Source organism: Salmo salar, unplaced genomic scaffold (genome assembly GCF_965601325.2).
Source record: "Salmo salar unplaced genomic scaffold, fSalSal1 ptg000519l, whole genome shotgun sequence".
NCBI lineage: Eukaryota > Metazoa > Chordata > Actinopteri > Salmoniformes > Salmonidae > Salmo > Salmo salar.
Genome location: NW_027675407.1, coordinates 253,135 through 278,010, shown reverse-complemented (window position 1 = coordinate 278,010; position 24,876 = coordinate 253,135). Strand labels below are relative to the sequence as shown.

Here is a 24,876-nt window from a genome sequence, read left to right as displayed (position 1 = left end):
GCATGACCTAGAGAGATACAACCTACTGTAGCCTACTGGCATGACCTAGAGAATTACAACCTACTGTAGCCTACTGGCATGGCCTAGAGAGTTACAACCTACTGTAGCCTACTGGCATGGCCTAGAGAGATACAACCTACTGTAGCCTACTGGCATGACCTAGAGAGATACAACCTACTGTAACCTACTGGCATGACCTAGAGAGTTACAACCTGCTGGCATGACCTAGAGAGTTATAACCTACTGTAGCCTACTGGCATGACCTAGAGAGATACAACCTACTGTAGCCTACTGGCATGACCTAGAGAGATACAACCTACTGGCATGACCTAGAGAGTTACAACCTACTGTATCCTACTGGCATGACCTAGAGAGATACAACCTACTGGCATGACCTAGAGAGATACAACCTACTGTAACCTACTGGCATGACCTAGAGAGATACAACCTACTGTAACCTACTCGCATGACCTAGAGAGATACAATCTACTGGCATGACCTAGAGAGGTACAACCTACTGTAACCTACTGGCATGACCTAGAGAGATACAACCTACTGTAACCTACTGGCAAGACCTAGGGACTTACAACCTACTGTAGCCTACTGGCTTGACCTAGAGAGATACAACCTACTGTAGCCTACTGGCATGACCTAGAGAGATACAACCTACTGTAGCCTACTGGCATGACCTACAGAGATACAACCTACTGTAACCTACTGGCATGACCTAGAGAGATACAACCTACTGGCATGACCTAGAGAGTTACAACCTACTGTAACCTACTGGCATGACCTAGAGAGTTACAACCTACTGTAACCTACTGGCATGACCTAGAGAGATACAACTTACTGTACCCTACTGGCATGCCCTAGAGAGATACAACCTACTGTAGCCTACTGGCATGACCTAGAGAGATACAACCTACTGTAGCCTACTGGCATGATCTAGAGAGATACAACCTACTGTAACCTACTGGCATGACCTAGAGAGATACAACCTACTGGCATGACCTAGAGAGATACAACCTACTGGCATGACCCCCAGAGATACAACCTACTGTAGCCTATTGGCATGACCTAGAGAGTTACAACCTACTGTAACCTACTGGCATGACCTAGAGAGTTACAACCTACTGTAGCCTACTGGCATGACCTAGAGAGATACAACCTACTGTAGCCTACTGGCATGACCTAGAGAGATACAACCTACTGGCATGACCTAGAGAGATACAACCTACTGGCATGACCTAGACAGTTACAACCTACTGTAACCTACTGGCATGATCTAGAGAGGTACTACCTACTGTAACCTACTGGCATGATCTAGAGAGGTACAACCTACTGTAACCTACTGGCATGACCTAGAGAGTTACAACCTACTGTAGCCTACTGGCATGACCTAGAGAGATATAACCTACTGTAACCTACTGGCATGACCTAGAGAGGTACAACCTACTGTAACATACTGGCATGACCTAGAGAGATACAACCTACTGTAACCTACTGGCATGACCTAGAGAGTTACAACCTACTGGCATGACCTAGAGAGTTACAACCTACTGTAACCTACTGGCATGACCTAGAGAGATACAACCTACTGTAACCTACTGGCATGACCTAGAGAGTTACAATCTACTGTAACCTACTGGCATGACCTAGAGAGATACAACCTACTGTAGCCTACTGGCATGACCTAGAGAGATGCAACCTACTGTAACCCACTGGCATGACCTAAAGAGGTACAACCTACTGTAACCTACTGGCATGACCTAGAGAGATACAACCTACTGGCATGACCTAGAGAGTTACAACCTACTGTAACCTACTGGCATGACCTAGAGAGTTACAACCTACTGTATCCTACTGGCATGACCTAGATAGATACAACCTACTGGCATGACCTAGAGAGATACAACCTACTGGAGCCTACTGGCATGACCTAGAGAGTTACAACCTACTGGCATGACCTAGAGAGGTACAACCTACTGTAACCTACTGGCATGACCTTGCGAGATACAACCTACTGTAACCTACTGGCATGACCTAGAGAGATACAACCTACTGTAACCTACTGGCATGACCTAGAGAGTTACAACCTACTGTAACCTACTGGCATGACCTAGAGAGATACAACCTACTGTAGCCTACTGGCATGATCTAGAGAGATACAACCTACTGTGACCTACTGGCATGGCCTAGAGAGTTACAACCTACTGTAGCCTACTGGCATGACCTAGAGAGTTACAACCTACTGTAGCCTACTGGCATGGCCTAGAGAGTTACAACTTACTGTAGCCTACTGGCATGACCTAGAGAGATACAACCTACTGTAGCCTACTGGCATGACCTAGAGAGATACAACCTACTGGCATGACCTAGAGAGTTACAACCTACTGGCATGACCTAGAGAGATACAACCTACTTTAACCTACTGGCATGACCTAGAGAGTTACAACCTGCTGTAACCTACTGGCATGACCTAGAGAGATACAACCTACTGGCATGACCTAGAGAGTTATAACCTACTGTAGCCTACTGGCATGACCTAGAGAGATACAACCTACTGTAGCCTACTGGCATGACCTAGAGAGTTACAACCTACTGTAGCCTACTGGCATGGCCTAGAGAGTTACAACCTACTGTAGTCTACTGGCATGGCCTAGAGAGATACAACCTACTGTAGCCTACTGGCATGACCTAGAGAGATATAACCTACTGGCATGACCTAGAGAGTTACAACCTACTGGCATGACCTAGAGAGATACAACCTACTGTAACCTACTGGCATGACCTAGAGAGTTACAACCTGCTGTAACCTACTGGCATGACCTAGAGAGATACAACCTACTGGCATGACCTAGAGAGTTACAACCTACTGTAGCCTACTGGCATGACCTAGAGAGATACAACCTACTGTAGCCTACTGGCATGACCTAGAGAATTACAACCTACTGTAGCCTACTGGCATGGCCTAGAGAGTTACAACCTACTGTAGCCTACTGGCATGGCCTAGAGAGATACAACCTACTGTAGCCTACTGGCATGACCTAGAGAGATACAACCTACTGTAACCTACTGGCATGACCTAGAGAGTTACAACCTGCTGTAACCTACTGGCATGACCTAGAGAGATACAACCTACTGGCATGACCTAGAGAGTTACAACCTACTGTAGCCTACTGGCATGACCTAGAGAGATACAACCTACTGTAGCCTACTGGCATGACCTAGAGAGATACAACCTACTGGCATGACCTAGAGAGATACAACCGACTGGCATGACCTAGACAGTTACAACGTACTGTAGCCTACTGGCATGACCTAGAGAGATATAACCTACTGTAACCTACTGGCATGACCTAGAGAGGTACAACCTACTGTAACATACTGGCATGACCTAGAGAGATACAACCTACTGTAACCTACTGGCATGACCTAGAGAGTTACAACCTACTGTAACCTACTGGCATGACCTAGAGAGTTACAACCTACTGTAACCTACTGGCATGACCTAGAGAGATACAACCTACTGTAACCTACTGGCATGACCTAGAGAGTTACAACCTACTGTAACCTACTGGCATGACCTAGAGAGATACAACCTACTGTAGCCTACTGGCATGACCTAGAGAGATACAACCTACTGTAACCCACTGGCATGACCTAAAGAGGTACAACCTACTGTAACCTACTGGCATGACCTAGAGAGATACAACCTACTGGCATGACCTAGAGAGTTACAACCTACTGTAACCTACTGGCATGACCTAGAGAGTTACAACCTACTGTATCCTACTGGCATGACCTAGATAGATACAACCTACTGGCATGACCTAGAGAGATACAACCTACTGGAGCCTACTGGCATGACCTAGAGAGTTACAACCTACTGGCATGACCTAGAGAGGTACAACCTACTGTAACCTACTGGCATGACCTTGCGAGATACAACCTACTGTAACCTACTGGCATGACCTAGAGAGATACAACCTACTGTAACCTACTGGCATGACCTAGAGAGTTACAACCTACTGTAACCTACTGGCATGACCTAGAGAGATACAACCTACTGTAGCCTACTGGCATGATCTAGAGAGATACAACCTACTGTAACCTACTGGCATGGCCTAGAGAGTTACAACCTACTGTAGCCTACTGGCATGACCTAGAGAGTTACAACCTACTGTAGCCTACTGGCATGGCCTAGAGAGTTACAACCTACTGTAGCCTACTGGCATGACCTAGAGAGATACAACCTACTGTAGCCTACTGGCATGACCTAGAGAGCTACAACCTACTGGCATGACCTAGAGAGTTACAACCTACTGGCATGACCTAGAGAGATACAACCTACTGTAACCTACTGGCATGACCTAGAGAGTTACAACCTGCTGTAACCTACTGGCATGACCTAGAGAGATACAACCTACTGGCATGACCTAGAGAGTTATAACCTACTGTAGCCTACTGGCATGACCTAGAGAGATACAACCTACTGTAGCCTACTGGCATGACCTAGAGAGATACAACCTACTGTAACCTACTGGCATGACCTAGAGAGTTACAACCTGCTGTAACCTACTGGCATGACCTAGAGAGATACAACCTACTGGCATGACCTAGAGAGTTATAACCTACTGTAGCCTACTGGCATGACCTAGAGAGATACAACCTACTGTAGCCTACTGGCATGACCTAGAGAGTTACAACCTACTGTAATCTACTGGCATGACCTAGAGAGATACAACCTACTGGCATGACCTAGAGAGATACAACCTACTGTAACCTACTGGCATGACCTAGAGAGATACAACCTACTGTAACCTACTCGCATGACCTAGAGAGATACAATCTACTGGCATGACCTAGAGAGGTACAACCTACTGTAACCTACTGGCATGACCTAGAGAGATACAACCTACTGTAACCTACTGGCAAGACCTAGGGACTTACAACCTACTGTAGCCTACTGGCTTGACCTAGAGAGATACAACCTACTGTAGCCTACTGGCATGACCTAGAGAGATACAACCTACTGTAGCCTACTGGCATGACCTGCAGAGATACAACCTACTGTAACCTACTGGCATGACCTAGAGAGATACAACCTACTGGCATGACCTAGAGAGTTACAACCTACTGTAACCTACTGGCATGACCTAGAGAGTTACAACCTACTGTAACCTACTGGCATGACCTAGAGAGATACAACTTACTGTAGCCTACTGGCATGCCCTAGAGAGATACAACCTACTGTAGCCTACTGGCATGACCTAGAGAGATACAACCTACTGTAGCCTACTGGCATGATCTAGAGAGATACAACCTACTGTAACCTACTGGCATGACCTAGAGAGATACAACCTACTGGCATGACCTAGAGAGATACAACCTACTGGCATGACCCCCAGAGATACAACCTACTGTAGCCTATTGGCATGACCTAGAGAGTTACAACCTACTGTAACCTACTGGCATGACCTAGAGAGTTACAACCTACTGTAGCCTACTGGCATGACCTAGAGAGATACAACCTACTGTAGCCTACTGGCATGACCTAGAGAGATACAACCTACTGGCATGACCTAGAGAGATACAACCTACTGGCATGACCTAGACAGTTACAACCTACTGTAACCTACTGGCATGATCTAGAGAGGTACAACCTACTGTAACCTACTGGCATGATCTAGAGAGGTACAACCTACTGTAACCTACTGGCATGACCTAGAGAGTTACAACCTACTGTAGCCTACTGGCATGACCTAGAGAGATATAACCTACTGTAACCTACTGGCATGACCTAGAGAGGTACAACCTACTGTAACATACTGGCATGACCTAGAGAGATACAACCTACTGTAACCTACTGGCATGACCTAGAGAGTTACAACCTACTGGCATGACCTAGAGAGTTACAACCTACTGTAACCTACTGGCATGACCTAGAGAGATACCACCTACTGTAACCTACTGGCATGACCTAGAGAGTTACAACCTACTGTAACCTACTGGCATGACCTAGAGAGATACAACCTACTGTAGCCTACTGGCATGACCTAGAGAGATACAACCTACTGTAACCCACTGGCATGACCTAAAGAGGTACAACCTACTGTAACCTACTGGCATGACCTAGAGAGATACAACCTACTGGCATGACCTAGAGAGTTACAACCTACTGTAGCCTACTGGCATGACCTAGAGAGATATAACCTACTGTAACCTACTGGCATGACCTAGAGAGTTACAACCTACTGTACCCTACTGGCATGACCTAGAGAGATACAACCTACTGTAGCCTACTGGCATGATCTAGAGAGATACAACCTACTGTAGCCTACTGGCATGACCTAGAGAGTTACAACCTACTGTAGCCTACTGGCATGGCCTAGAGAGTTACAACCTACTGTAGCCTACTGGCATGACCTAGAGAGATACAACCTACTGTAGCCTACTGGCATGACCTAGAGAGATACAACCTACTGGCATGACCTAGAGAGTTACAACCTACTGGCATGACCTAGAGAGATACAACCTACTGTAACCTACTGGCATGACCTAGAGAGTTACAACCTGCTGTAACCTACTGGCATGACCTAGAGAGATACAACCTACTGGCATGACCTAGAGAGTTATAACCTACTGTAGCCTACTGGCATGACCTAGAGAGATACAACCTACTGTAGCCTACTGGCATGACCTAGAGAGTTACAACCTACTGTAGCCTACTGGCATGGCCTAGAGAGTTACAACCTACTGTAGTCTACTGGCATGGCCTAGAGAGATACAACCTACTGTAGCCTACTGGCATGACCTAGAGAGATACAACCTACTGGCATGACCTAGAGAGTTACAACCTACTGGCATGACCTAGAGAGATACAACCTACTGTAACCTACTGGCATGACCTAGAGAGTTACAACCTGCTGTAACCTACTGGCATGACCTAGAGAGATACAACCTACTGGCATGACCTAGAGAGTTACAACCTACTGTAGCCTACTGGCATGACCTAGAGAGATACAACCTACTGTAGCCTACTGGCATGACCTTGAGAATTACAACCTACTGTAGCCTACTGGCATGGCCTAGAGAGTTACAACCTACTGTAGCCTACTGGCATGGCCTAGAGAGATACAACCTACTGTAGCCTACTGGCATGACCTAGAGAGAGACAACCTACTGTAACCTACTGGCATGACCTAGAGAGTTACAACCTGCTGTAACCTACTGGCATGACCTAGAGAGATACAACCTACTGGCATGACCTAGAGAGTTACAACCTACTGTAGCCTACTGGCATGACCTAGAGAGATACAACCTACTGTAGCCTACTGGCATGACCTAGAGAGTTACAACCTACTGTAGCCTACTGGCATGGCCTAGAGAGTTACAACCTACTGTAGCCTACTGGCATGGCCTAGAGAGATACAACCTACTGTAGCCTACTGGCATGACCTAGAGAGATACAACCTACTGGCATGACCTAGAGAGTTACAACCTACTGGCATGACCTAGAGAGATACAACCTACTGTAACCTACTGGCATGACCTAGAGAGTTACAACCTGCTGTAACCTACTGGCATGACCTAGAGAGATACAACCTACTGGCATGACCTAGAGAGTTACAACCTACTGTAGCCTACTGGCATGACCTAGAGAGATACAACCTACTGTAGCCTACTGGCATGACCTAGAGAGTTACAACCTACTGTAGCCTACTGGCATGGCCTAGAGAGTTACAACCTACTGTAGCCTACTGGCATGGCCTAGAGAGTTACAACCTACTGGCATGACCTAGAGAGATACAACCTACTGTAACCTACTGGCATGACCTAGAGAGTTACAACCTGCTGTAACCTACTGGCATGACCTAGAGAGATACAACCTACTGGCATGACCTAGAGAGTTACAACCTACTGTAGCCTACTGGCATGACCTAGAGAGATACAACCTACTGTAGCCTACTGGCATGACCTAGATATATTTATATTTATATATATATGTATATATATATATATATATATATATATATGCATACAAGCATTTCTAAACTTTTTTTCTCACTTTTATGGGGTATTGTGATGTCTTTATGAGATATTGTCTGAAAATTGATAATTGAAAAAAAAAATCTATTTTATAATAAAAATGTGTAAAAAGGGAAGGAATGCATGTATGTTGTATGTTCTAGGGCAGATTTAAAAAAAAAAATTAGTATTTTCTTTCTACCAATTGATTGGTTTGAAATGTTATGACGTGTATTTGTTCATATAGACACACCCCATGTGTTTAATAAAATCAACTGTATGTGCAGAACTTGAACTGAACTGATGCTTCAAGCGTTTGATTAAATAATTAACACACACAAATGACTTGCGGAAGCCAGAGGTCAATATAACCAGTAGAAAATAACCAATTCCCCATCTGCTGCTGGCCTTCGTTAATTCTGACGTTATGCTCCTGAAGTTTCCGGTAAAATAGGCCAACTTTTTCCATTTCCGTTTGAGTGCCAATTTATCTTACCATTTCCACCGATCTGCGTGCCAGTTATGAACGAGTTACAACACCTGTTTGGCTCCGCCACTTCCTGGGTCGGTGAAGTGAGGTATTAAATTTAAGGATTAAATGATTTGAGGAATATATCCGAGTCTCACGCTCATCACCTGTGGAATGCGGGTCTTCCAGCGAGGTGTGGATTTAATAGTATGTTGTACCTAGTTTCCCTCCTTCAGGGAACAGTAGTTATAGTCATAACGTGTGGCTTTAACAGTATGTTGTACCTAGTTTCCCTCCTTCAGCGAACAGTAGTTATAGTCATAATGTTAAGCTTGTCATATGATGAACTTTAACTTAACCTCTATGGGCTAGGTGGGACACTAGCGTGCCACCCGTGGTGCACTCCATCAACAGCAGGTGCATTTCAAGAGCGGCAAATTTGAATCCGAATAAATGTCAAAATTCAAATTTTTCAAACATACAACTATTTTACACCCTTTGAAAGATAAACATCTCCTTAATCTAACCACGTTTTACGATTTCAAAAAGGTTTTACGGCGAAAGCATAAATTTAGAGTATGTTAGGACAGTACATTTACAAGAGTTGTGTGTAATGTTTTGTCAATTCAAAGACAGGGTCACCAAAACCATAAAACCAGCTAAAATGATGCACTAACCTTTTACAATCTCCATCAGATGACACTCCTAGGACATTATGTTAGACAATGCATGCATTTTTAGTTCTATCAAGTTCATATTTATATCCAAAAACAGCGTTTTACTATGGCATTGATGTTGAGGAAATCGTTTCCCTCCAATAACCGGCAGTCAAGTCAGCGTCACAAATTAAATAATTAAAATTAGAAAACATTGGTAAAATATTATATTGTCATTTAAAGAATTATAGATTTACATCTCTTGAACGCAATCAACTTGCCAGATTTAAAAATAACCTTACTGGGAAATCACACTTTGCAATAATCTGAGCACTGCGCCCAGAAAAATACGCGTTGCGATACAGACTAGACGTCATGTTGGGGAGATCTAAAATCGAAAATACTATGTAAATAATCCATTACCTTTGATTCTCTTCATCAGATGTCACTTCCAGGTATCACAGGTCCATAACGAATGTAGTTTTGTTCAAAAAAGCTCATCATTTATGTCCAAAAATCTCCGTCTTGTTAGCACATGATCTAAGCCAGCCGGACTTCTCGTCATGAACGAGGGGAAAAAATATATTTCCGTTCGTTCAAACATGTCAAACGTTGTATAGCATAAATCATTAGGGCCTTTTTTAACCAGAACATGAATAATATTCAAGGTGGACGAATGCATACTCTTTTATAACGTATTGGAACGAGGGTACCCAACATGAACTCGCGCGCCAGGTGTCTAATGGGACATCATCGTTCCATGGCTCTTGTTCGGTCAGATCTCCCTCCAGAAGACTCAAAACACTTTGTAAAGGCTGGTGACATCTAGTGGAAGCAATAGGAAGTGCCAAAATATTCCTCAGCCCCTGTGTTTTTCAATGGGATAGGTTTAAAGGTAATACAACACATCAGGTATCCACTTCCTGTCGGAAAATGTCTCAGGGTTTTGCCTGCCAAATGAGTTCTGTTATACTCACAGACACCATTCAAACAGTTTTAGAAAATTTAGGGTGTTTTCTATCCATATGTAATAAGTATATGCATATTCTAGTTACTGGGTAGGAGTGGTAACCAGATTAAATCGGGTATGTTTTTTTATCCAGCCGTGTCAATACTGCCCCCTAGCCCTAACAGGTTAAATACTGGATCTTGCTGTCGGACAGATTTTTGTATTCAGATCTCTGAAATGCTTTCTAACTACGTAACATTTATTGTCTCCTTATATCACGCTGTAAAAAAAGTTTTCATGGGCACAGAAATCCTAAATCATTTCAGTTTACTAAATCCAATGGTTCTAACCGAGAGTCACCTTAACTTTATTGACAACACCCAAATGGTTACTGTCATTAATGCGGTTCTTAAATAATTACGCATAATACTTAATACTGTAGCTGTTTAGTTACAGTCACATGTTCAACTATCATCAGCTGATCCAGGAAATCATTTTCTGAATGACAGTCACATGTAGTTCTTCATTCATTACACCGGTAAAGACAGTTATGCCGTGCTCCACGTTGGATCCAACATCCCAAACAAATTGATGTTTATAAAGTGTTATTGTCTGGTTGATTTACTGTAGGGTCTCGTTAGTCAGTTTGGAAACAGAGATACTTAGCTCATAATGTGTAGAGAACTGTTCCTTGATGGATAGGCTATTGTACAACACACAGAGCTATTTTCCTTTATTCAGGACATTTAGAATGACAACTCATTACAGAGTAGCCTAGTGGGATTATTCACAAAATTATCTGGTGATCAGGTTATGAAATGTCATGACAGACATTTTAGTCTCCTTGTTTCACCTAAAATATTAAATGATTTATAGTCCTAGGTCTATGTTGTTGTTAGGTGAAGTTATGGGTCCTACAGTAGGTCTATGTTATTGTTAGGTGAGATTATAGACCATTTTGGCATACACTTAGTGGACAAAACCTCATTGTCAGGCTGATGTCAGGCTGATGGAAAACTAGCCAATGATCATTTTACTGGTTGAAGGCGTTTTTAAATATAAAGTAGTACATTTTCGACAATAACACAAACATTATATTAAATCAGGACATTCAAACGAGCCTTACAATTATAATCCAAAGTAGTGTCAAATGATAATAATAATAATCATAATCAACCTGGAAATGGAGGCTATTTTTGCTGTCAGCCTATGAGAACTCCCCTGAGTTTCCCCCACGGTGGTGAATTAGTGAATAGACACAGAGCTTAATGTGAGTTTCCTTGAGTAGCACTCCTGATCTAGTGCTGTAATATTCAGAATACATTGTGAAAACTAATCTTTGCTCACCATTTTTTAAATATATATACTTTTTTCACCCCTTTTTTCTCCCCAATTGGTACTTACAGTCTTGTCTCATCGCTGCAACTCCCATACGGACTCTGGAGAGGCGAATGTCGAGAACCAAGCGTCCTCCGAAACACAACCCAAGCTAGCCGCGCTGCTACTTGACACAATGCCCATCCAACCCGGAAGCCAGCAGCACCAATGTGTCGGAGGAAACACCGTACACCTGGCGACCTGGTCAGTGTGCACTGCGCCCGGCCCGCCACATGAGTCGCTAGTGCGCGATGAGACAAGGATATCCCTGCCGGCCAAACCCTCCCCTAACCCGGACGACGGTGGGCCAATTGTGCGTCGCCCCATGGGCCTCCCGGTCGCGGCCGGCTGCAACAGAGCTTGGACTCGAACCCAGAATCTCTAATGGCACAGCTTAGGCCACTTGCTCACCATTTTTGCTCCAGGCAGATATACTACATCCATAACTAGCGGTTTCTGCATTAGCAGGGAGGTGTTTCTGCAATCAAATTGTGTGTGCATCGCCCTTGTCGCAATTTTAGCAAACACAGAAAGGTGCCTATATTTGAGAACAAAAGTCGCCTGGCACACTGCTTAGGAGTTCAACACCTTTTACTTATTTCTAGTTACTACTAATGTGAAAACAAGACTAAATATGACTATTGTTGCTCACTTGACTGTCTTAAGACAATTGTCAAGTAATTTTAACATTCATTACAGACGTCAATTGTTGTACAGTATCATGGCTACGCTGTTGGCATCACCTTTTTCAGTGGATTTCTGCTGTTGTGAGCCTTTAACCATCTGTCTGACTTTGTTGTTCACACAGGAGAGAGACGTGACTATCATGGATCCTCTGGGGAGTCTCAACATCATGATGCTGACGAGTCAGAGAAGAGTCTGTCCAGATTCTATCACCTCAAGAAACACCAGCAGAGACCCACAGGGAAGAAATCTATCTGCTGCTCTGACTGTGGAAAACATTGCAAATCTTCATCAGAACTTAAAATACACCAGCGAACACACACAGGAGAGAAATCTCACCACTGTTTTGATTGTGGGAAGAGTTACTCAAGTTTAAAAGCACTAAAAGTACACCTGAGAATTCACACTGGAGAGAAACCGTACAGCTGTGATCAATGTGTTAAGAGTTTTACTCAGTCAAGCAACCTGTTATCACACCAGAGAACACACACAGGAGAGAAACCTTATAGCTGTGATCAATGTGTTAAGAGTTTTACTCAGTCAAGCAACCTGTTATCACACCAGAGAACACACACAGGAGAGAAACCTTATAGCTGTGATCAATGTGGGAAGACTTATATTTCATCTTGCCATCTGAGTAGACACCAGCGAGTACACACAGGAGAGAAACCTTATAGCTGTAATCAATGTGGGAAGAGTTTTACTCGGCCAGACAGCCTGATAATACACCAGAGAACACACACAGGAGAGAAACCTTATAGCTGTGATCAATGTGGGAAGACTTATATTTCATCTTGCCATCTGACTAAACACCAGCGAGTACACACAGGAGAGAAACCTTATAGCTGTAATCAATGTGGGAAGAGTTTTTCTACGTCTAGCTATCTCACTATACACCAGAGAACACACACAGGAGAGAAACCATATAGCTGTACTCAATGTGGGAAGAGTTTTTCTACGTCTAGCTATCTCACTATACACCAGAAAACACACACAGGAGAGAAATCTTTCCACTGTTCAGATTGTGGAAAAATATTCTCAACTTCACACAATATGAAGAAGCACCAGAAAACACACACAGGAGAGAAACCTTATAGCTGTAATCAATGTGGGAATAGTTTTACTCGGTCAGACGGCCTGATATTACACCAGAGAACACACACAGGAGAGAAACCTTATAGCTGTACTCAATGTGGGAAGAGTTTTTCTACGTCTAGCTATCTCACTATACACCAGAGAACACACACAGGAGAGAAACCATATAGCTGTACTCAATGTGGGAAGAGTTTTTCTACGTCTAGCCATCTCACTAAACACCAGAGAACTCATACAGGAGAGAAACCATATAGCTGTACTCAATGTGGGAAGAGTTTTTCTACGTCTAGCTATCTCACTATACACCAGAGAACACACACAGGAGAGAAACCTTATAGCTGTACTCAATGTGGGAAGAGTTTTTCTACGTCTAGCTATCTCACTATACACCAGAGAACACACACAGGAGAGAAACAATATAGCTGTAGTCAATGTGGGACAAGATTTTCTTGGCTAACCAGCCTAGTATCACATCAGAGAACACACACAGGAGAGAAATCTCCTAGCTGTGATCAATGTGGGAAGAGATACTCTGATAACAGATCTCTGATTAAACATCAGAAAATACATGAAGGAGTTGTTTCATGATATCAATGAAATTATGTCACAATGTAGAATGTTTTAACATTGTAGTAGAAGTATTTTAATGATGTCACAATGTAGAACCCTAAATATTTGCCTAAATATTATATTATATTTGTTCTATTGATTTTAGTTTCAGGGGGAAAATCCAGACTCTGAAATGGAAGAGTACTATTTATGTGATTTAACAAAAAGTGACTAACAAAAAAAGAGCTGTGTTACACTTACCACGTTGGTGACGCACTTGAATCAAAATGCAACACTTCAAAATGTAGATAGCTGCTTTCTACAAATTGTCCTCTAACCAGGGATGTACACATTATTCCCAGATTCCGTGTGGTTTTTGAGCTGTTAGTTTTAACGGGACGTGCAACCTCATCTCCCTCCTGTCACACAAATGATTTTAACATGATATCGATGAGTTATGACAAATAAGTGTTGTGTTCCTTTGTTTAGGGACCCCTAAATTTAAATGCATCACTCCAAAATGTAGCTGACTGTCTTCTGCAGGTTGTCCTCTAATCAGTGAGGTAAAATATATCTCCATTTCCATGTGTTTTTTTAGTTGTGTTAGTTTCAACAGCACGTACAACCTGATTTCCCCCCTAATCGATATCAGTGATTTATTGCTACTTGTGCAGTTTATAAGGTGCTTGTTTAAGTAATATGATTATTGTGGCAGATGTTTGTGTATATAGCACATGTTATGTTTAGGTTTTCAATATATCCCAACTGTTTCTGCTTATTGGTTATTGATTAGGACACGTTAAAACTGTGTTTTGACATTGGGGATATCCCACCTAGCAACATGTCATTGATAAGACGTTGAAAATATGACTATGCAAACAAATATTTCATATTTACATTTCATGATCAGATTTAGTAATCGATTTATTGATGATATTTATTCATGCAACCAACTGACAATTTTTGGTACAATTATATTGACATTCTTGCCCTGCTTTTAAAATATCAGGGTTCATTCTCAGATGTGCCAACCCAAATGTACTAGAACATGACATTGGGGACTGGGCCCCGATCCAACAACATGCCTATCTAGTGAACACTGAAAAGAGAGAGAAGCTCTGCAGTGAGGTGGAAAGTTACTATGGATATTGCAGGAGTTTCCTCTTGAAATCAGACATGTCTGTGGTGAGGACAACTTGGTTGCTGATTGTCTCAAGGGTGGGCAGTTAAAAAGTTTTGTGTTTAGACAATGCGTTACCATGGATCACAATGTATTTTGACTGCACGTTTTTCCGTATTGGAGATGAGTTTTGTTTGGGCTCGTTCCAAGGAGACGAGAGTTCTAGAAGCTAGTGGGTTTTAGGAAGACTAGAGTTCTAGAAGCTAGTGAGTTTTAGGAAGAGGAGAGTTCTAGAAGCTAGTGAGTTTTAGGAAGAGGAGAGTTCTAGAAGCTAGTGAGTTTTAGGAAGACGAGAGTTCTAGAAGCTAGTGGGATTTAGGATTCTATAGAAAGAAAAAGGAGAAACAAATAATCCTATTGTATATTATTATTTAGAAATACGTGTTTTTTTCTTGTTTTTAATTGTTGACATCCAGTAGACACCATGTTTATATTGTAGAAGGTGAAGCATTGTAGTTGATTATAATGTGAAATGGAAGTTGTTTTCTGTTGGTGGTGAGCAAACTATAGGATATATTTGTTGTCTTAAGGGGGAAGGTGTTACAGGCTTTGGTTTTTCCATTTATGTTTTGAGGTTGGAATTTAGCACGTCTAGCTCGTTAGCACGTCTAGCTCGTTAGCACGTCTAGCTCCGTCAGCACGTCTAGCTCGTTAGCACGTCTAGCTCGTTAGCCCGTCTAGCCCGTTAGCACGTCTAGCTCGTTAGCACGTAGGACGCACTGATTGGTGTCACCTCGTTAGTCAGTATGTGTTACACCTGTGCTGGCTTGTCCATCTCGTTAGTGGGAAGGTGTTTCACCTGAGCTGGTCCAGGTTCTATTTAAGAGTGTCTGGCCCAGTGCTCCAGTTGTCTTGATACATGTGGAGAGTCAACACCTTTAGTTGTTCCACCTTTTTGGTTTGCTTCCTGTCTTTAAGTTTGGTGTGGGTTTTTCTTTTGTTTTCCTCTTCTTGGGCAGATTTAGTGGGTCTCATGGTGGGTGTCTTTTAGGTCCCAGTTGTTGTTACTAGTCAACTTCCAGTGGACACCCCCATAGTGTCTTTCAGAGCCCCTCCTAAAAAACAAGTTATATTTTGGGTTGGATATAGCATCATATTGTTGATATTTTAATCAATGGCATTTCCTTACAATGCTCATTAGTCTTTCAGTTGTTATTATTGTTTTTTATCCTCATATTTGTGTACTAAATATTTCTGATTATTTTCATAGTTTTTTCCTGTGAAGCCATTGTGTTGCATCCATGTCTGACGTGCTGTATAAATAAAGCTTGATTTGATTTGAACATATTGTAAAACAAATTAACCCAATGACTGACCAATCAACAGACTCTTGGTCCACCTTAGTATCCCCCTTGTCCCTTTCCCAATGTCATGAACTAGACCAGGTACTGTTACAGCTGCTCTCTCCTCCTCAATGTCATGAACTAGACCAGGTACTGTGTTACAGCTGCTCTCTCCTCCTCAATGCCATGAACTAGACCAGGTACTGTGTTACAGCTGCTCTCTCCTCCTCAATGTCATGAACTAGACCAGGTACTGTGTTACAGCTGCTCTCTACTCCTCAATGTCATGAACTAGACCAGGTACTGTGTTACAGCTGCTCTCTCCTCCTCAATGTCATGAACTAGACCAGGTACTGTGTTACAGCTGCTCTCTCCTCAATGCCATGAACTAGACCAGGTACTGTGTTACAGCTGCTCTCTCCTCCTCAATGCCATGAACTAGACCAGGTACTGTGTTACAGCTGCTCTCTCCTCCTCAATGTCATGAACTAGACCAGGTACTGAGTTACAGCTGCTCTCTCCTCCTCAATGTCATGAACTAGACCAGGTACTGTTACAGCTGCTCTCTCCTCCTCAATGTCATGAACTAGACCAGGTACTGTGTTACAGCTGCTCTCTCCTCCTCAATGTCATGAACTAGACCAGGTACTGTGTTACAGCTGCTCTCTACTCCTCAATGTCATGAACTAGACCAGGTACTGTGTTACAGCTGCTCTCTCCTCCTCAATGTCATGAACTAGACCAGGTACTGTGTTACAGCTGCTCTCTCCTCAATGCCATGAACTTGACCAGGTACTGTGTTACAGCTGCTCTCTCCTCCTCAATGCCATGAACTAGACCAGGTACTGTGTTACAGCTGCTCTCTCCTCAATGCCATGAACTAGACCAGGTACTGTGTTACAGCTGCTCTCTCCTCCTCAATGCCATGAACTAGACCAGGTACTGTTACAGCTGCTCTCTCCTCCTCAATGTCATGAACTAGACCAGGTACTGTGTTACAGCTGCTCTCTCCTCCAAAGTGAAGGGGTCTGAATACTTAACGAATGCATTGTAAACCGCTGGCAGAGTTTTCTATCATTGGCAGTTTTGTACACAGTCATGTGATACGTGGTATAGAAAAGTCCAATCTTAGGAGAGTACATGGGAGGCACTATACTGTGTGTCTGCAGGTTTCTATCTGGTCAAAACCACTGATACAAGTGCCCCTCTACCCTCTGGTGGGATGGATCATGTCTACAGAGAAACCTAGATTCAAATACTTAGATGTGTGTGTATTGGGTCTATGTTGTGAAATTGTTCGATATTACTTGTTAGATATTACTGCACTGTCGGAGCTAGAAACACAAGCATTTCACTACACCTGCAATAATATCTGCTCAACATGTGTATGTGACCAATAAAATGTGATTTTGATTTGAAATAAACGTCCTATTTATCAAAGGTGCTTTTGTCTGGGGTCAAAATGACTCCAAAGGATTTGAATTTGTTAAAAGTCCATATTGATACAGAAACACTAAACCATGATTTAGATTTATTAAGAACAAGTTGATTGACAAAGTCATGAAGAATTGAATAAACTACATTTTTGCTATGATAAAAGATATGCCTCTGGGGTCAAAATGATCCATGTCAGAAGTATGGTTCAATGCAAATATGTAGTGGGTGTAAAGTTTGTATTAAATTCTCACTCATTAAAAACGAATCAATCAACACATGCTTCTCATTGAACGACTTAATATAATATTAAACTTTTCTGAAATAAATGAAAAATAAACGTTTGGTTCCTCAACTGCGTTGCCCAGTCCAGTCAGCAGATGGCGATGTGCGTCTTTTAGGTTCAGGCGATGCTGCCAGTGTGACGTAGAATCTAGTGGACGGGACGCTCCTTCAACAACAACAGCTAGTCAGACACCTCGGTAGCTTTCTAGCAAACATAGCTACAACATTCACGCTCTTTACACTGTTTTGATGTATATTAGTCGCTGTGTATTAAACACACTTATGTCGTATGTACTTGTTGGCCCGTTTAATTATATATTTACGTTGTTTATCAGCTAGCTGGTTTGCTAAGTTAGCTTAGAACTAGGCTAGTCGCTAATGCTAGCTAGTGAACATCCCCGACCATGAGTTCACTAAGCTACTCTCCTCCTGTTAAAGAAGAAGAGGTCTGCTGGACGGAGAAAGAGGGTCTGTGGCTGAACGTTGTCGTGAAAGAGGAGGAAGAGAAAGATGTTACAATACAAAAACAAGTAGAGGGGGAAGCTATTACAGTAAAAGAAGAAGAGAAAGACGTTACAGTGAAAGAAGAGGAAGACGTGTTCAGAGTGAAAGAGGAGGAGGATGTTACAGTAAAAGAAGAGGAGGATGCAGTTTTTGGAGTGAAAGAGGAGGAGGGGGAGATGACTGTCACATCGAAGAAGGAAGAAGAGGAAGAATCTGGATATCTGGGCCCGGTTTCCCAAAGGCATGTTAAGGCATCCAATGGTTCTAACGATGAACGGGCCCTGATTAACACTCGTAAGTACTGTCTTAAATACAGAGGCACAAACTCTGCAGTTGTTGAACTGATGGTTGGTGTTAAAGGGGAAATCTGCAATTGTTACATCCATATTTGGACTTTTAAATTATTTATAGCCATTATAGCCATTGATTCTTGAAGAATATAACACATGCCTCATGAGCTTAGTTCAACTGTTGTTCCCCATCAGAACCCCAAATAAGCTTTTTTTTACTCCAATGTTTAGAAACAATTTAAATGATATACAAACACTGTAAACACTCAAAACATGGTTACAACTATGTTGATATCATGGATGGTCAGTCCTTGCATCCGTAGGTCTGTCTATGAATTTGAGAGTAGTTACATTTCTCCAGACCCATCATCTTATTACCAAATCAGTGGTGGAATTACAGCTTTGTTATTGTTTGGACTGCAGATTGGTTGGTTGATTGTTTTGTGGCTTTTTAAAGGGGCAACCTAGGATTTAAACAGCAACAAAATGGCTGCCCAGAGGCTTGGTTTGGTAAACAGTTGATGGATGGGGGAAGGAGAAGTGTAACCACTCTCAAATTCATAGAGAAAGCTATTGTAGCAACCGTAACCCAACACCTAGCGACCTCGTCAAGAAGTTCAGACATCTTGGCGTAACAGTTATAAGGTGTTGGCTTGACAGTCGCTGGACCCAGGTTTGAGTTCAGCTCAGGGCTACCCACTGAATTGACTACACTATGAATACAAGGACTGGCCATCCATGATGTCATAATGATAGTTTAACCAGGTTTCTAGGCTATATAGTATATTCTAGAATTCATCCAGGATGTCATAATGATAGTTTAACCAGGTTTCTAGGCTATATAGTATATTCTAGAATTCATCCAGGATGTCATAATGATAGTTTAACCAGGTTTCTAGGCTATATAGTATATTCTAGAATTCATCCATGGTGTCATAATGATAGTTTAACCAGGTTTCTAGGCTATATAGTATATTCTAGAATTCATCCATGAGGTCAAAATTATTGTTTTAACCAGATTTCAAGGCTATATAGTGCTTGTTTACAAACAGTGGCATTATACGAGCTTATGTTTTGGCTTCTGGTGGGGTAATACAGTTGAAACATTTGAGGCATTTATAAGTTATATTCTTCATGAATCAATGGTTATATAGTAAATGGGTCTTTCTATAACTGCCAGTGTAGATTTCCTGTGGAGGTCAAATTGTTAGAGTTGTTGATAAGTCATTAGCTGTGTTAGAATACTCATACTAACCGTACTATTTGTGATGTTAATTGAGTATATAGTGTGCTTATTGGTCATAGTATGATATGGTTAGTATGCTAAAGTTCCCGGATGTCGTACTAAATTTACCATAATATGACGTAAACACGCAGTACGTTAGGGCCCATAATGCAATTCTTCAGGAAATGGGCGTGGCTTCACATTGTTTTCAGATTTGTAGAAAATGGCGGAAAATATTCAGCTGAAGTCCAACGAGAGCCGATACAAATTCATTGTTTTAACTAATTATGACAAATGTTAAGAAAATGTTGAGCAATGTAATAAAGTAATGTATATTCAAATAATTTACCTTACACGTTATTTTGGCTGACTATTTGCTAGCATGTTATTACAGCAGTATGTATCGGTATGTTATCTAGCTCCCTGACGTTAGTTGGCTTCTTATACATCAAACTTGCCAGTATATGAACTATATTCTATCTAACTAACTACCCAACGTTTATTGACTTGATTATTCCCGTCATTCTTAGCTTAGCTAAATGGTATAGTCGTAGTGCTTTCTCAATGGACATTCGGATGCTTTCATAAATTCACTCTGACTATCTACTCTGATTTCAGAGCACTCTCGTCTGAGTACCAGAGAGCAGAATAATGAATTTACTAGCGCTCAACACCCGTTGAATATGTCCAGGTGTCAGTAAACGTAGGCAACAAAAACCGTAATTTAAATGTTTTCCAGCAGCACAGTTACAGTCACTCTGGATAACATGAAAACTGCCTAACCAGCTCTGCTAGGGCGAGTAAAATGGTCAGAGTTTCATTTGTGTCTGGAAGTAGCTTGCAAGCTAAGGTCAGAACGGTCAAATCAACCCAACTCCTCGGCCGGAGCGGCCAGTGGCTCCGAGAGCGAAACGGTATGAATTTACAAACGGACAATCTGACAACGCTCTGAATTTATGAAGTACTCTGGTATTCAAGTTGAATTTAAAAACACACCCGAAGTCGTAAAATGTCTAACTTGTAATGTGTTATGCTAACTAGCTAGCAAGAGGTTGCATAGCAACAGCATAAACATCCGGTAGACAGGAGAAGAGCGCTCAACTGAAAGGAAACGGTTCGGTTACAGTTTACTACAATTAACTAATAGTATGTAGTATATACTCATTAAGTATGTAGTTACAGTATACTACAATTAACTAATAGTATGTAGTATATACTCATTAAGTATGTAGTTACAGTATACTACAATTAACTAATAGTATGTAGTATATACTCATTAAGTATGTAGTATACAGTATACTACAATTAACTAATAGTATGTAGTATATACTCATTAAGTATGTAGTTACAGTTTACTACAATTAACTAATAGTATGTAGTATATACTCATTAAGTATGTAGTATACAGTTTACTACAATTAACTAATAGTATATAGTATATACTCATTAAGTATGTAGTTACTATTAGTTAATTGTAGTATACTGTAACTACATACTTAATGAGTATATACTACATACTATTAGTTAATTGTAGTATACTGTATGTAGTATATACTCATTAAGTATGTAGTATACAGTTTACTACAATTAACTAATAGTATGTAGTATATACTCATTAAGTATGTAGTTACAGTATACTACAATTAACTAATAGTATGTAGTATACACTCATTAAGTATGTAGTATACAGTATACTACAATTAACTAATAGTATGTAGTATATACTCATTAAGTATGTAGTTACAGTTTACTACAATGAACTAATAGTATGTAGTATATACTCATTAAGTATGTAGTTACAGTATACTACAATTAACTAATTGTATGTAGTATATACTCATTAATTATGTAGTTACAGTTAAATTAATTAAACTCTCTTGGGCAGGTAGGACACTACCGTCCCACTCGCCAACAGCCAGTGAAATAGCAGGGTGCCAAGTTCAAAACAAAAAAAATCTCATAATTCAAACTTACAACTATTTTACACCATTTTAAAGATAAACTTCTCGTTAATCGAACCACATTGTCCGATTTCAAAAAAGGCTTTACGGCGAAAGCATAGCATTAGATTGTTAGGACAGCACCTAGACAAGAAAAACCACACAGCCATCTTCCAAGCAAGGAGAGGCGTCACAAAAACCAGAAATACAGCTAAAATGAATCACTAACCTTTGATGATCTTCATCAGATGGCACTCATAGGACTTTATGTTACACAATACATGTGTGTTTTGCTCGATAAAGTTCATATTTATATCCAAAAACCCCATTTTACATTGGCGTGTAATGTTCAGAAATGTTTTGCCTCCCAAAACTTCCGGTGAATGAGCACATCAATTTACAGAAATACTCATCATAAACGTTGACAAAATATACAACTGTTATTCAAAGAATTATAGATACACTTCTCCTTAACCTCAAACACTTAACTTACATCTAGACGTTCCGCTAGCTAACCTGCTCCAATATCCAATGATGGCGCCAAATACAAACTCCTCTAAAATCCGAAAACTTCCTTTTTTCAAACATATGACTATTTTACAGCATTTTAAAGACAAGACTCTCGTTAATCTAACCACACTGTCCGATTTCAAAAAGGCTTTACAGCGAAAGCAAAACATTAGATTATGTCAGCAGACTACCCAGCCAGAAATAATCAGACTACCCATTTTTCAAGCTAGCATATAATGTCACAAAAACCCAGAAGACAGCTAAATGCAGCACTAAGCTTTGATGATCTTCATCAGATGACAACCCTAGGACATTATGTTATACAATGCATGCATGTTTTGTTCAATCAAGTTCATATTTATATCAAAAAACAGCTTTTTACATTAGCATGTGACGTTCAGAACTAGCATACCCCCCGCAAACTTCCGGGGAATTTACTAACAATTTACTAAATTACTCACGATAAACGTTCACAAAAAGCATTACGATTATTTTAAGAATTATAGATACAGAACTCCTCTATGCACTCGATATGTCCGATTTGAAAATAGCTTTTCGGATGAAGCACATTTTGCAATATTCTAAGTACATAGCCCGGCATCACAGGGCTAGCTATTTAGACACCCAGCAAGTTTAGCATTCACCATAATCACATTTACTATAAGAAAAATGGTCTTACCTTTCCTGTTCTTCGTCAGAATGCACTCCCAGGACTTCTACTTCAATAACAAATGTTGGTTTGGTCCCAAATAATCCATCGTTATATCCGAATAGCGTCGTTTTGTCCGTGCGTTCCAGAAACTATCCGAAATGGTAAATAACGGTCGTGCGCATGGCGCATTTCGTGACAAAGAAATTCTAAATATTCCTTTACCGTACTTCGAAGCATGTCAACCGCTGTTTAAAATCAATTTTTATGCCATTTTTCTCGTAGAAAAGCGATAATATTCCGACCGGGAATCTCCTTTTCGGCAAACAGAGGAAAAAATCACAAAGACGGGGGCGGCCAGGTCACGCGCCTAAGCCCACAGTCCCTTGATCGGCTACTTGAGAAAGGCGATAAAGTGTTTCAGCCTGGGGCTGGGATGACGACATTCTGTTTTTTCCCGGGCTCTGAGCGCCCATGGAAGACGTAGGAAGTGTCACGTTAGAGCAGAGATCCTTTGTAAAAGATAGAGATGGCAAAGAAGTTCCAGAAATGGTCAGACAGGCCACTTCCTGTAAAGGAATCTCTCAGGTTTTGACCTGCCATTTGAGTTCTGTTATACTCACAGACACCATTCAAACCATTTTAGAAACTTTAGGGTGTTTTCTCTCCATATATAATAAGTATATGCATATTCTAGTTACTGGGTAGGATTAGTAACCAGATTAAATCGGGTACGTTTTTTATCCAGCCGTGAAAATACTGCCCCCTAGCCATAAGAGGTTAGATGAAGTAGCCCAAGCCATGCCACTATGTTTGCAGTCTGTGGTGGCAGCAGCTCAGGCAGTTGAGGACTCGGCATCTGTTGTGCTCTATCATGATTTGACTTTAACCTCTTACATCTAGACGTTCCGCTAGCGGAACACCTGCTCCAATATCCAATGATAGGCGTGACGTTGATAAAATATTAAACTGTTATTCAAAGAATTATAGATACACTTCTCCTTAATGCAACCGCTGTGTCAGATTTCAAAAAAACTTTACAAGAAAACACACTTTGCAATAATCTGAGTACGGCGCTCAGTCAGGAAACCAAACCCGCCCTTTTGTGGAGTCAACAAAACTCAGAAAAAGCATTATAAATATTCACTTACCTTTGATGTTCTTCATCGGAATGCACTCCCAGGAATCCCAGTTCCACAATAAATGTTCATCTGTTTCGATAAAGTCCATATATATGTCCAACCTCCTTTTTGTTTGCGCGTTCGGTCGAGTAATCCAAATGCACTGTGCTCGCGCAGTAAGTTCAGACGAAAAGTCAAAAAAGTTATATTACAGTTCGTAGAAACATGTCAAACGATGTATAGAATCAATCTTTCGGATGTTTTTATCATAAATCTTCCATAATATTCCAACCGGACAAGTCCTGTCTTCATAAAGGAAAGAGAACTGAGCTCGTGCTCATGGCTGCGCACGTAACTAAAATAATGGCCAACGGCCAGACACCTCACTCAATCAGCTCTTATTCTCTCCCCATTCACAGTAGAAGCCTGAAACAACATTCTAAAGACTGTTGACATCTAGTGGAAGCCTTAGGAAGTGCAAAATGACCCCAAAGATACTGTAATTCTCACGGGTACAGAGCTAAGTCTCATGGGTGCGCACACCACTGAGCTCATGTCATTTTTTCAGTCATCTTATTCCAAGATCTTTTATTCTCTCCCCATTCACAGTAGAAGCACGAAACAACGTTCTAAAGACTGTTGACA

General features: G+C 41.3%; 1 protein-coding gene across 1 annotated transcript in view; it reads left to right on the top strand.

Annotated features, from left to right (window-relative positions):
* LOC145876208 (uncharacterized) overlaps window positions 1-14,121 on the top strand; it is a 30,429-nt gene extending 16,308 nt beyond the window's left edge. The window contains exon 2 of the mRNA XM_082971996.1: window positions 12,291-14,121. Coding sequence (XP_082828122.1) covers window positions 12,291-13,849 — 1,559 coding nt within the window. The 3' untranslated portion in view covers window positions 13,850-14,121. The remainder of the gene's footprint in view (window positions 1-12,290) is intronic.
* The last annotated feature ends 10,755 nt before the right edge of the window (window positions 14,122-24,876 follow it).